This window comes from Trichechus manatus, unplaced genomic scaffold (assembly GCF_000243295.1).
Source record: "Trichechus manatus latirostris isolate Lorelei unplaced genomic scaffold, TriManLat1.0 scaffold00133, whole genome shotgun sequence".
In the NCBI taxonomy this organism is placed as follows: Eukaryota; Metazoa; Chordata; class Mammalia; order Sirenia; family Trichechidae; genus Trichechus; species Trichechus manatus.
Genome location: NW_004444069.1, coordinates 2,602,457 through 2,615,801, shown reverse-complemented (window position 1 = coordinate 2,615,801; position 13,345 = coordinate 2,602,457). Strand labels below are relative to the sequence as shown.

The 13,345-nt window shown below is 44.6% G+C and overlaps 1 protein-coding gene across 2 annotated transcripts in view; it reads left to right on the top strand.

Annotated features, from left to right (window-relative positions):
- Positions 1–1,330: 1,330 nt before the first annotated feature.
- Positions 1,331–13,345, top strand: part of DNAJC11 (DnaJ heat shock protein family (Hsp40) member C11) — a 74,993-nt gene continuing 62,978 nt past the window's right edge. Inside the window, exon 1 of one of the 2 annotated variants that reach the window (XM_004385125.2) lies at positions 1,331–1,506. In XM_004385125.2, coding sequence (XP_004385182.1) covers positions 1,435–1,506 — 72 coding nt within the window. In that variant the 5' untranslated portion in view covers positions 1,331–1,434. The remainder of the gene's footprint in view (positions 1,507–13,345) is intronic. The other variant, XM_004385128.2, reaches the window with a different exon arrangement.

The window sequence follows — 13,345 nt, the reverse complement described above, 5'->3', positions numbered from 1 at the left end:
CAACACTGTAGGTTTTTTCCCAGCCTCTCTCTATGAAATTCTTAAAGACTAGCAAATGTCAGCATGCAGTTTAGCCGAAATCACAGCTCTGCAAAGGAGAAAAATAAAAGCCCATAAAAATTGCTGAAATAACTGATGGAACATGAGCGACTGTGAAAGCTATTGTGGGGAAGCCTCACACAGCTGAAGAAATAGCTCTTAATTTACAACCTGGGCTGACAGTCTGTTCCAGACTGACTTAACACTCCTGAACAGCCTGCTCAGCACACCTAAGTGTCTCATGCCAAAGGATCCTAAGAGGGCTGGGCAACTTGGAAGGGACATCACACAGGCCCATATGGTGCACATCTGGCCAAAAATTAGGAAGAGAAAGAAATCAACTTTTCAAATCCACACACAGGTGTCTGGGGGCTTCCCAGGGGACCTGCTTATGAAGGGCAACAGGGATGGCTCTGAACCGATGGTTGGTTAAGAAACAACAAGCGTTCCTGAGAAATGATGAAGATTGGTACAGGTCAGCATGAACCAAACGGGTGGCAGGGGTATGCCCACCTCCTATTGATAATTGCATCGTTTTGAAGACACTTAAATTATTTAGATAATTGTAACCAAGGCACCTTTAATAACGCACCAAACAGCAGGCACCTGGTTGAAAACAATTAGGCTCCACTGCTAAATTATGAAGTAGAAATGTACACAATAACGCTGCAATAGGGACTGTAGGTATATATACACCTGCCATGGACAATTAGATTAGAAAACAAATGTGGATTGCCTCGTCATGTAAGCAGCAGAAAAATGACCAGGCCTCCTATAGAGACAGCAATAATGAAAAACTAGAATGAGGAGGCCTGTCCTCTGGGCAGGAAGGATTCTGGGTGGCCGCGAGAAAGGATAAAGACAAAGGAGGGAGGAACAAATCTCTAGATGGAGGTTTCTGTGTGCAAAGAGAAGCCGGCAAGCGGGGCCAACAGGGGCCTCCCGCGGCCCGAGTAGGGTTAGCTGGGCTCTGGACGCGCTCTGCACTGGGGCCACCTTGGACGCACCTCGTGCTTCCTGCTCCGGCTGGGGGCCCGCGGGAGAAGAAACCCGAGAGGTCCCATGGGCCTGTCTCCGCGGTACTCAAATGACAACCTCCCAGATCTGAGTTTCCTTTTCTAGTCTAGGAAAACCCCTGGGGCTTCATGGTTGGAATTTTAGGTCCCCAGGTGTGCAATCACACCGCTGGTCGGCTGCACGTGGAGCGTCCTCGGCCGCGCGGGGGCGCAGAGCGCAAGCGCGCTCTTTCAGCGCGGGCGCGGTAGCTGCGGCGCAACTCCACAACGCCAGAGGCCGCTATGGCGCGACTGGCACGGTCCGCGCAGTCGGGGCTGCGTATCGCAGGTTCCTCTTGAGCACCGCCTTTTCCGTTTGCCAGGGTGAAAGGTTGCGAAGATGGCGACGGCCTTGAGCGAGGAGGAGCTGGACAATGAAGATTATTACTCGCTGTTGAACGTGCGTAGGGAGGTGAGGCCTGCGGCGGGTCGGCGTCGGGACTGAGACCCGGCCCGGTTGTTCGGAAGGGGCCCGGCTGGCAGCGGCCGCCCCGCCCCTTCCATGGGTCGCCAGAGCCCGGCGGGATGGCCGCGTGACCCTGCCTGACGTGCGCGACCGCTGGCCGACGGAGCCGTCCCCACTGCCCCGACCCTTTTGCTGGCAGAGGCCCGGGCCAGCCTTTGCCCCTGCTCTCAGCGGCCGGTTGCCGCGTGGGCTGTGTCCAAACAAGGCCGGAGGTCCCTGTACCCATAGGAAGCAACAGTATCCCCGAGGTGATGGCTGGTAGAGTGGGGTTCCCAGGGCCCCGCGACCTGGTACCATGCTCGGCCCACATCCCCTCCTTGGTTGTGGGGCTGTGTCACCGCCCCCGGCCAGTAGGATGGCAAACTGAGTCTCAGACACCAAGGTCAAGGCCACCAGGGACCTTCCTCAGGGGTCTGTCGGGTACCCCGAGTCTTTCATAGGAACGTCCTGCCTCTGAAGTGGGCCCAGGCTCAGACGCACGTGTCCTGTGCCCTCCATCATCCCCCCCACTCCCCAGGCGGCTGTCCAGAAATTGAAGGAGGAGCCTCTCGGACATACTGCCTTCCACTTGGAGACCCCAGGTTAGGAAGAAGCTCCTGGCCAGGAAAGATGTGCCATAGAACAGCGTCAGGGTCCGCGCGCGTTTCCACAGGGCAAGTGCTTACATCCTGCTTTCTCGCCTAATGAAAGATAGTGCGAGAGAGCCTCACACGTGTGTGGCACGTACCAGGGGCCCAATCACTTTCCTTTCTTGATGAGTAGAGTCGAGATCAGCATGTAAGGTGAGAAGGCTTCCTAGGTCAGGTCATAAAGTGAGTCAGTTATATCCAAGCTGCTGGACCCGATCTTACCAGTCTTGCTAGAGAATCCCCAAGTCCATCTCTCAGGTGTACCAGTGATGATCATAACTAGCAAATTTTGCTATCCTAGGCAAAGCTGGCTGTATGTGTTCTGAGACAAACTTCCCGAAATCCAATAGAATATAGTTTGTGAAGACTTAGTTGCTGAAACAGTAATGTAGGTATAGCCTGCAAGTTTGAATTTGAAATTATAGGCTTCAGCAACAAAAACCCTAGTGGCTTAACTGTTCCTAAAAGGAATGTAAGAATGAGATATTACGTTAGCACATTTAATTCTCACATCAACCCTATAAAGTAGGTCTTATGAGACTCATTGATTTACAATTGAGAAAACTGAGTCAGGGAGAGATTAAGTAACTTGCCCAAAGTCACACCACTAGAAAGTGCAAGAACCTGAATTTAAAAGTAGTTAGTCCAACTGGAACTCAGCTCTTGACCTGTGTGTTGTACTGCCTCCTTTGCTTTCCGCAGACTACAGAGCTGCAGGTTCTAGTACTGTGTCCTTGGGCATGCCACATAAGAATCCCTCAAATACACTAGCCACTATTTACTATGAAAACATCCAATGAAATATTCTTGGGAATTGTAGCTCTTGTTAGGCTACCACAGTGTACTTGAGTGTTCTTGTTCTCAATTTATAATTAATCACTAGTATGGCTTTGGGTAAAGAGCCCTGGTGGCAGAATGGTTAACTTCTTCGCTGCTAACCCAAAGGTCCCCAGTTCAAACCCATCAGCCTCTCCATGGGATAAAAATATGGCAGTCTGCTTCTGTAAAGATTACATCCTTGGAAACCCGATGGGGCAATTTTACTATGTCCTGTCCTATAGGATTGCTATGAGTCAGAATCGACTGGACAGCAGTGGGTTTGATTTATGGCTTTGGGGAAATCATTTCTTTGGCTATTAGTTTCTTTTCTTTTGAATGAAACTGTAAAAATGGCATGGCAGCAGCATCTGACCTCTAACTTCACGAGGGGGAGAGAGAATCTCTGTCAGCATCAACAGCAGCCCAAGGCTGATATCCTATGAGGCAGAGGTCAGACATGTCTAGTCTGCAGCCTTTTTACCAATTCTGACACCAGCCGTCCTCCCTACGGCACGTTTTACTTATCTGCTGGGTTTGATAATTCATGGCAGTGGCCACACAGAACCCACAGACAATACTCACGATTATGGGGTTTATTAGGGAAGTAACAGGTTACAATTCAGGATCAGGATCAACTCAGAATAGAGTTCTTCTGTCAGGACAGCTTCTTCTCAGCCATGCCGGCAGGCAGTCCTCTCTCTGGCCCTTGGCCCTTGCCCCTTGCCCTGCTTGGGCAAGTGTTACAAAGCTCTTTAGTTCTGCCAGCAAGTGCCTGGAGCCACTCCACACCGTCAGGAAGCGTTGGCCAGAGGCACTCAGCTCTCTCGTTCCGTGGGTTGGCAAGCCTAGTTCTACCGAATATCCAGAGGCTCCCACTCTGCCAGCAAGCATCCTGCTCGAAGGTGCTCAACTCTTATCGCTGCGTGGGCCAGGAAGCCCACCGCATCTTCTCCCACCAGTCTCTGGGTTCTGTTGCCGCCATTTCTCTGCCACTAGCTCTCTCTGTGTCTCTAGGGTCTAGGAGATTCTCAGTACAGGGATCCTAGGTCCAAAGGATGCTTTCTGCTCTCTGCTCTTCTTGGTTGTAATAGGCCCCTCCCTGCTCTGTTTTAAGCCTAGAAGGGTGGGAAAACTGACCAATCCCCTCGTTAGAATTCCATACACCTTATTTGCCTGGTCCCACCCACCCCCACGCGTGCTGTGCACCTTATTTACATTATTAGCAAGCTGTCCAATCCCCTTGGTGGGCCACAAGCACCTCATTTGCATAGTCCCACCCAGTCATGTGGTGGGAGTTACAAAGACTATAGCTAGAAGGACCATATTAATTCACTGTACCACAAATTGTCTTGCTGGTTATTGTTTAATTTCATTTATAGTTCTTAGAAGTAAAGTGGTAAATGAAATGAGCATTTCTCATCACTCATTCATATTTAGTCTGTGTTATCAGTAATTGAACGGTCATTTACCTATTTACCAGGCCCACTGAACTTTGGCAGCTGCAGATGATCAAAAAGATCTACGATAATAGGCTTAGCCAGAGTCCTAGGTAAACATTTTTCAAAGGCATGCTTTGAAACTCCTGGAATTTTAGGGCCTGTCGTTGTTATTGGAGCCCTGGTAACACATGGATTAAGAGCTTGGCTGCTAAGCAAAGGTTGGCCATTGGAATCTACCAGCCACTCCCTGGAAACCCTATGGAGCAGTTCTCCTCTGTCCTATAAGGTCACTGTGAGTCAGAATCGACTCGACAGCAGTGGGTTTTTATGGGTCATTGTTATTGGCTTGGTGGATGAGAACCAAAGAATTACTTGTTAAAAACCATTCTACTTTTCTGAAAGAGTGAAGGCGCCTCCCGTATTTATGGCTATAGATGAAATCCCTGTATGTGAAGTCCCTATGGAATGTGCTGTCTTCCCTAAATCATTTTGTGTTATGTTTGCCAACAAACTGAGTATAAAATGTGGCCATCATGTGTGGTGTCCTGATTTTCTCTAAGGATTCCACTACAAGAGAACCTCTGAAGGTGACGTCCAGTGTTGATAGTTCCTAGAATAATTTTTTTGTGTGTGAAATCAGAAGTCAAATCTGAAGTTGAAATAGCATGAGTCAGTTGAGGAAAAGTAGAAGTAATCTTAATTCTTACATACATGTGCGATATCACGTTTACCTGTTTACTCTGGATTCCAGATCTTGATGCCATTTGAGTATAGCTAGTAACAACATCCTCTTCACCTGTGAGAGTATCTTCAAAGCTCTTAAAGTTCACTAGAGTTCAGAGACTTTCTTTCCCTAGAAATCCCAAATGGAAGCAACCTGAGAGACAAAACCAAGGAATTCTGTCTAAAAATTATATACATAATATATGTTTATAACAATTGGAGCCATATAGGAAATGTCAGAAATCAGATTTATAATCTCCCTTGCCAAGTTTTTAAACTTTAAAATAGCCCCTTAAATTTGTATTCCAGGGAGAGAAGCAGGTCACTAGGCAAAACCACCAAATTCTGCTGTAAACAAGACTCCTGATCTTTAATGATTCTCTAGCCTTTTGGGTTTCCTGTTTACATAGTGCAGCCAGCATCTGCCACCCTGCCTCACACTGGGTGGGTGGTGGTATGATTTATCATTAACTGGGCACACTAAAACCAGATTGGCATCACTGGTTAAATGTTTTCAGGGAGGCAACATAGCATGGGGAAGGACTGTGGTTTTGCAGCCACATAGTCTTGTGTTCAAATCTCATTTCTTCTATTCTAGGAGTTTATTCTAGGCTAATCATTTAACTTTTCTGATTCTCGTTTTCTTTGACTTCAGGTAGCAGGTAATATATTATGCACTTCCCGTGAGCCAGGATAACATGTATGTTGGAGCGTGCTGTGTGGTGAGGATGTGTATAAAGTGCCTGGTGTGCGTAGGTCTTTAGTTAAAAATATATTTATTGTTATTTCTTGGATTTTGATAAGCATGTTGTTGTTGGGTGCCGTTGAGTTGATTTTGATGCATAGTGACCCCATGTGACAGAGTAGAACTGCCCCATAGGGTTTTCTAGGCTATAATCTTTTTTTTTTTTAATTGTGCTTTAGGTGAAAGTTTACAGCGCAAATTAATTTCTCATTCAAAAACTTATACATAAATTGTTTTGTGACATTGGTTGCAATCCTTGTAATGTGTCAGCACTGTCGCCCTTTCCTTTTACACCCCGGGTTCCCCATGTGCATTTGTCCAGTTTTCTTGTCCCTTCCTGCCTTCTCATCTTTGCTTTTGGGCAGGTGTTGCCCATTTGATCTTCTATACTTGATTGAACTAAGAAGCACGTTCCCCACGTGTGTTATTGTTTTATAGGCCTGTCTAATCTTTGGCTGAAATGTGGACTTTGGGATTGGCTTCAGTTCTGAGTTGGCAAGATGTCTGGAGGCCATAGTCTTGGGGGTTCCTCCAGTCTCTGTCAGATCAGTAAGTCTGGCCTTTTTTTTGTGAATTTGAATTTTTCTTCCATTCTGTCCAGGACCCTCTCTTGTGATCCCTGTCAGAGCCATCTGTGGCAATAGCTGGGCACCATCTAGTTCTTCTGGGCTCAGACTGGTGGAGGCTGTGGTTCCTGTGGTCCATTAGTCCTTTGGACTAATATTTTCCTTGAGTCTTTGGTTTTCTTTGTTCTCCTTTGCTCTGGACAGGATGGAACCAATAGATGTATCTTAGATGGTCACTTGCAAGCTTTTAAGACCCCGGATGTTACTCACCAAAGTAGTAGGATATAGAATATTTTCTTATGAACTATGTTATGCCAGTTGACCTAGATGTCCCCCAAGATAGGCTATACTCTTTACTGAAGCAGATGGCCAGATCTTTCTCTGCAGAGCCACAGGGTGGATTTGGACCACCAACCTTTTGGTTAGCAGCCAAGTGCTTAAGCATTGCACCACCAGGTCTCCTTTTGATAAGCATGAGGTTTTGCTTATTTTAAAAAGACATACGTGTACATAGAAAGCCTTGGTTTGCTTTGTTTTCTGGCCAGAATTTGTGCTAAGCATTAGGTTTTAAATTCCTGAAGTTTTCTTTATTCTGTTCAAAATACTGAGTTTTTTCTCTGCCAAAGACGGTTCTCTCTGAACTTTGCTTCTGCATGGTCCTGAGTTTGACTTGGGGTGGGGAAAGAGGGGGCTCCCTGATGTTGGGGCTAAAGCATGGAGGTAGGGTGCAGAGCCAGGGGATAATCCAGAAAGGCAGTGGCTGGGATAAAGACAAAGTGGGACCCAAAGACACAGTTGTGGTGACCCATCATCTCTGAAGGGGCCAGGCAGAGGAGAGAAGCCTCGTGAGAGGCAAAAGTTCTGCCACCAGTGACAGACAGCAAGACAGAAGCAGGAAATGAGGTTCAGAGAGGCTGCCCATGGTCTGTCGTGTGAGTGGGGTGGAGCTGTGGAGGATGCCGGGCTAATATCAGTGCTGTCTCATGATGTAATTAGCAGACACCATGAGGTTAAATATAAAAATGTGTTTCTTTAGTGAACCATAAGCCAGTTATTGCCTTTCTGCTTTGGGCATTTGAAACAATTGCTTCTTGAAATTTTAATGCCCTAGTTCTGCATTATCTATCAAAATACCTCTTGTTTTTTGCTTTCCTAAAGAGACTTCATTTGAGAGCTTTTGTATTTGCTCTGAGTTCAGTAATAAAACAATGGAGAAGGAAATATGGGACACACAAGCAACATGTTTTGCATGGCTATGGAATTTTAGTTTTACTTTAAGTAAACTTTGATTTTAATTTTACTTACGTGTTTTATTCATACCCTACCTTGTTCATGAAAGGATTTAAGACTGCTAACAGAGATGAATAAATAAAATAGCATACACTTTTTTAAAGGGCACACATGTTTTTGAAAAGGTCATTGGCTAAACGGGCAGCTTCTGTCTGGAGGTGAGATGGGAAGGCAGAGAGGGTTAGGAGCTGGTTGAATGGACATGGGGAATCGGGGTGGAAAGGAGGAGCGTGCTGTCACAGTGTGGGGAGAGCAATTAGGGTCGCATAGCAATTATGTATAAATTTTTGTATAGGAGACTAACTTGAAATGTAAACTTCGTTTAAACTACAAAAATAAATAAATAAATAAAGGTCATTGGGAATGTTGCTGCTCCTTCACGACGATTGTGGCATACCATTATTCAGATCCCACCCCTTGGAGAAGCTCATAGTTTGAGGTAGAGCCATCTCCAAGATGATGGCCTGATTGCTGGAGTCCTGTTTGACTCCTGAACTCTCAGAGCACTTTGGCACATGACAGGGGCACTCTTGTTTGCAGGAGCTTTCTTCAGTGGTAAAAATGCCAAGCCAACAGAGAGAAACCAAGAGAAGTCTGCGTGAGTGGGCAGGAGCATAACAGATGAACACATGAGAGGAAATAGAAGGTCAAGCTTTGAGGGAAAAATAAGCCAAACCTTGTGTGCAGATAGGATCTGAACCATCAGTTTTGACCCAGAAAGGAGCTGTGGAGCTTATTTCCCGAAGACCCTGGCCTTTTTATTTACTGTTGCATCTCAGGGGCACCAAATAAATATACGGGCATGACCGGGAAGAGTATTGAAAACAAAATTGTACTACAATGGTAAGACAATATTTCCTAAACCCTTGGAATGACCTCTGATCAGGAATCAGAATTCTATTCCTTTGGCCCATTTGTTCTTGGGGTCTGTTGTCACCAGAGATGTGTAGTGGAGGACATGGTTCCTCTCCCTTCATCAACCTTAAAGGTTATGTGTGCCTTGCCTTTTCTTCTTCTTCTTTTTTTTCTTTTAGTATTTAGGATTCTGTCATTACTAATTGTCTAATCCTTTTGGAATTTACATTGTCTGTTGAAGAGTAATGGGTTCTGTAAGTTTTATCGTTTTTTTTCCCTCTATGTTAGGTAGAACTTACTCAGGTTTCAGGTTACTCCTAGTTGTAAAAACTTCTAATTGTTTGAGCAAGCTTCTGCTTAGTTTTTCTGACTCATTCATGGTTTGATTATTTCTCTCCTAAGCTTTTATCCTTTCAAAGTGAAGAGTCCTGAAATGGCCATAGGAGGCAGACTTCCAAAATGATTGAAATAGAGTGTGTTCTTCTCATCCCTATACTCAACAAAGATATGATAGACCTCAGGGGTTTTAGAGAAGGACAGCTGAAATCACTTAGCCCAGTACCTTGAATGTTAAGCCCCCTATGAGCATTTGTTGGTGATTATTTGAAACGGCCAAAAATGGTGGTGGAGCTTCCAAAACAGTGGCTTTAAGAGCATAGCCTCTGGAGTCAGATCTGAGATTGACTTTCTAGGAGCATAATCTGGGACAAGTTGCTTAACCTGTCAGAGCATATCATTTGTAAAATCCAAACAATAATTTTACTGTGACACCTATTGCCATCCAGTGAATTCCGACTCATAGACCCTATAGGACAGAGTAGAACTGCCCCATGGGGTTTCTAAGGCTATAGTCTTTATGGAAGCAGACAGCCACATATTTCTTCCACAGCAGCTGGTTTGAACTACCCACTTTGGGTTAGCAGCCAAGCACTTAACCTCTGCGCCACCAGGGCTTCTTGTTTACTGTGACAGGGCTGTTAAAAGAATTACGCAAGAATGCGTGTAAAGTGTTTAGCACAGTAATGGGCATATTACCATGTAAAGTAAATGCCAGTATATTTTTATTAGTATCATGAGCATAAAAATTAATAAGGAATGTTTTTATTGATTTGTAGGAGTTCTTTATATAATTTGGATGAATTGTTTATCTGATATATGTGTTGGAAATATTTGTTTCCTCTCTGTAGGTAAACCAAAGTTTAGTTTGAACCAGGCCACTTAAGTTATTAGTTTCTAGCCAGCTTTCGGGTCAGGTGTCCATACCAGGTAAACTCCTTCTCAATCTTAGACAAGTCATTGACTTTTTTTGAATCTGTGTTTTTATCTGTAAAATGGGGATTCTAATACTAACCTCAAGAAGTTTTATGAGTATCAAAGTCTTAAATGAGGATGTACTGGTGGAAGTATTCTGTAAGCTGTTAATCTATACAAATGCATGTGACGGCACTGACCTTAAAATTCCCTTTGTCTGTGACGCTGTGCTCTCTTGGTCCTCCTTTTTCATCTTCTCATTCTCCTTAGGTACTCATTTCCCAAGGTTCAGCCCTTGCTTCCTTGGCCTTTTTTAAATCTCTTGCTTTGGCCCTACATCTCTTGCTGCCTTCTGGACATTATGCCTTGATGTTCAGATTCACCTTCCTCCCAAGCCCAGCTACCTCCCAGTTTCTTCCTAACCCATGCATTCAAGCCAAAACTCTTGGAGTGCACTTCGATTTTTTTTTTCCTCCTCTTTAGTATTCAGTAAGTAAGCCCCTGGTGCTTGTCCCATAGATCCCCTCAGCCCATGAATCCTCTCAAAACCTCAGCTCACTCTCATCCCTTCATTTCCGTTTCAACTTCTACCAGCCTCACAGCCTCAACTCTAAATTTCTGCTGTCGTTTCCCAAATCTCTCTGGTTTGGTTTTTATCTGTTTTAGTTAAGCTGCACGAAATTAATATTAACAACCAGTACTAACCAAACCCGTTGCCATCAAGTCGATTCTAACTTATAGTGACCCTATAGGACAGAGTAGAACTGCCCCGTAGAGTTTCCAAGGAGCGGGTGGTGGATTCAAACTGCTGACCTTTTGGTTAGCAGCCGTAGCTCTTAACCATTACACCACCAGGGTTTCCAACAATAGTACTGAGCATACTATTTCCCGACCCAGAAAACTTGTGGCTTCCTGTTGTTTATTGGGCAAGGGTCAGACTCTGGCTCTGTTTTTAAAGCCTCTTATAAGTTAGATGGAGCCCTGGTGGCGCAGTGCTTAAGAGCTCGGCTGCTAACCACAAGGTCAGCAGTTTGAATCCACCAGCTGCTCCTTGGAGACCCTATAGGGCAGTTCTACTGTGTCCTACAGGGTCGCTATGAGTCGGAATCGACTCAGCGACAACAGGTTTGGTATGAGTTAGATGTTTTATGTATTTTCTTCTCTATTTACTTTGTGGTGATGATCTGCTTCTTGCACTGGAAAGAAGGTACGCTCCATGTGGTCTATTTACCATGATACTCCCAGTACGTTGCTGGGCACATAGTAGGTACTTAACAAATGTTTGCTGAATGAATGAACAGATGGATGGGTTTAAAACAAAAAAAAACCCGTTGCCATCGAGTCAGTTCCAACTCATAGCAACCGTATAAGACAGAAGAGAACTGCCCCCATAGGGTTTCCGGGGAGCGGCTGGTAGATTTGAACTGCTGACCTTTTGGCTAGCAGTTAAGTGCTTAACCACTGCGCCACCAGTGGTGTAGCAGTGGATGGATAGCCAGGTTAATTTCTTGCCTGCTGATAACGCTTTTACTCTTCCCAGTTTAGTCAGTGTTCTGTCTCTCTGCCCCCCAACACCATCCATTTCCTTAGGACATTCTCTTCCCTGAAATGGCCTAAGCCATCTTTGGCACCGAAAGAAATCATCCTCCACCCTTGCATTCCCATTTAGCCCCTACTGCTTCCAGAAGGAGTCCTGGTGGTACAGTGGTTAAGCACTCGACTCGTAACAAAAAGATCAGCAGTTCCAACCCACCAGCCGCTCCACAGGAGGAAGATGTGGCAGTCTGCTTCTGTAAAGATTCCAGCTTGGAAATGCTGTGGGGCAGTTCTGCTCTGTCCTGTGGGGTCACTATGAGTCGGGATCAGCTCCACGGCAAGGGGTTTTTGGCTTCCAGGAAGTTTCCTTTGCATTCTGACTGCCCTGAGCTGACTTCCACACCATTAATACTAGCATTTCTGTTTTATACTGTTTAGTTAGATCCATTTATATATGGGTTTTAGGGGGTGGCGGGGGTCATCTAGATTGTAATCTCCTTAAGGGCAGGGATCATATCGTTTCTCTCTACCTTCTGTGGTACTTAGAGCAGGGTTGGCATTCAGTTAACTTATGGAATTGAAATGATGTATGTAAAATGATATATGGCTAATGCCATACTCACTGTATCTAGGTGCATTTTACTTTATGTAATACCAGTATTCTTGAGAAACACATTGCAATTTTAGAAATCAAATTATTCTAGAGGAACTTACTACTGGAAGGAATACCAGTTATCATTTTAGTAAATCTAAATTTTCACTTAGAAAAATTGTCTAAAGTAAGGTTCATGAGAAAGAGAGCAAATTCCAAACAATCACCTTTATGGTTGGGCTCCAGAGCAAGGCAGCGGCCTATGGAGATTCAGTCCAAAAATCTGAATACCGCATTAGAAGATGAAAAAACAGCTTTTCCCTCGCTGGGCTTGTCCTTTTTCCATTTGGCAGATATTGATTATCTTCCTCTTTGTTTCTTTATTGCAGTGGGAAAAGGTTGCTTGTTTATCATCTTTTGTACTAGCACCAGTAATGTTTGTAAAAATAAATCATTTCAGATGGGTTAGATGTATTTTTGTACAGTTTTTTTTTCTTTTGTCAATTAAATAGGGCTGAATTTTTCAATAGTATAGGTTAAACCAGTTGCCATCGCATCGATTCCGACTCGTGGCAACCCCATGTGTGTCAGAGTAGAACCGTGCTCCATCGGGCTTTCAGTGACTGATCCTTTTGGAAGTAGATGCTCTGGTCTTTCTTTCAAGGCACCTCTGGGTGAACTCAAACTGCCAATCTTTCTGTTAGCAGCCAAGCACATTAACCATTTGTACCACTCAGGACTCCAGATATAGCTTAGACTCACTTTCAATCCTGTTCTACTTGAAACATTCCTTACAAAGATGGGTCTGGCAGAATAATTCAGTGCAGCAGCCTGCACATGTTTGACTTGGTAGGGAGAGTCCAGATACATTTTTGGCATCTATTACTGTTTGCAGATGGACCCTATATATAGGAACTGATTTCCAGACCTCCAAAGGTGTTCCATGTGCAAGTGAAAAAAGTAGAGGCTATGTTAAGCAGGAAAAATGACATCAGAATATGGTAGGGCTGTATATGAGAGGGATTTTATCGTGTGAAGCTTCAGACTGTGTCATTGGAGCATTTACAGAATTAAAGAGGACATTTTAGCGAGTCCAACTCAATAGTTGCTTTTTAGTGCCTTATGAGTAAGTGGCTTGATGTTTTAGTGTAATCAGTATCTGCTAAATGACACCAAATAATATGTAACATCCTTTCTCTCCATGAAACAGCTCTCACTCAGCACAAAGCAACCATGCTGTCTTGCTGTTAATTAGCTCTGAAATCTGCTTTTTCCTTTAAATTGTATGAGCACCAAGTATCGTAAAAAAATTACAGGTTTTTATTAGCTGATGCAGTTTA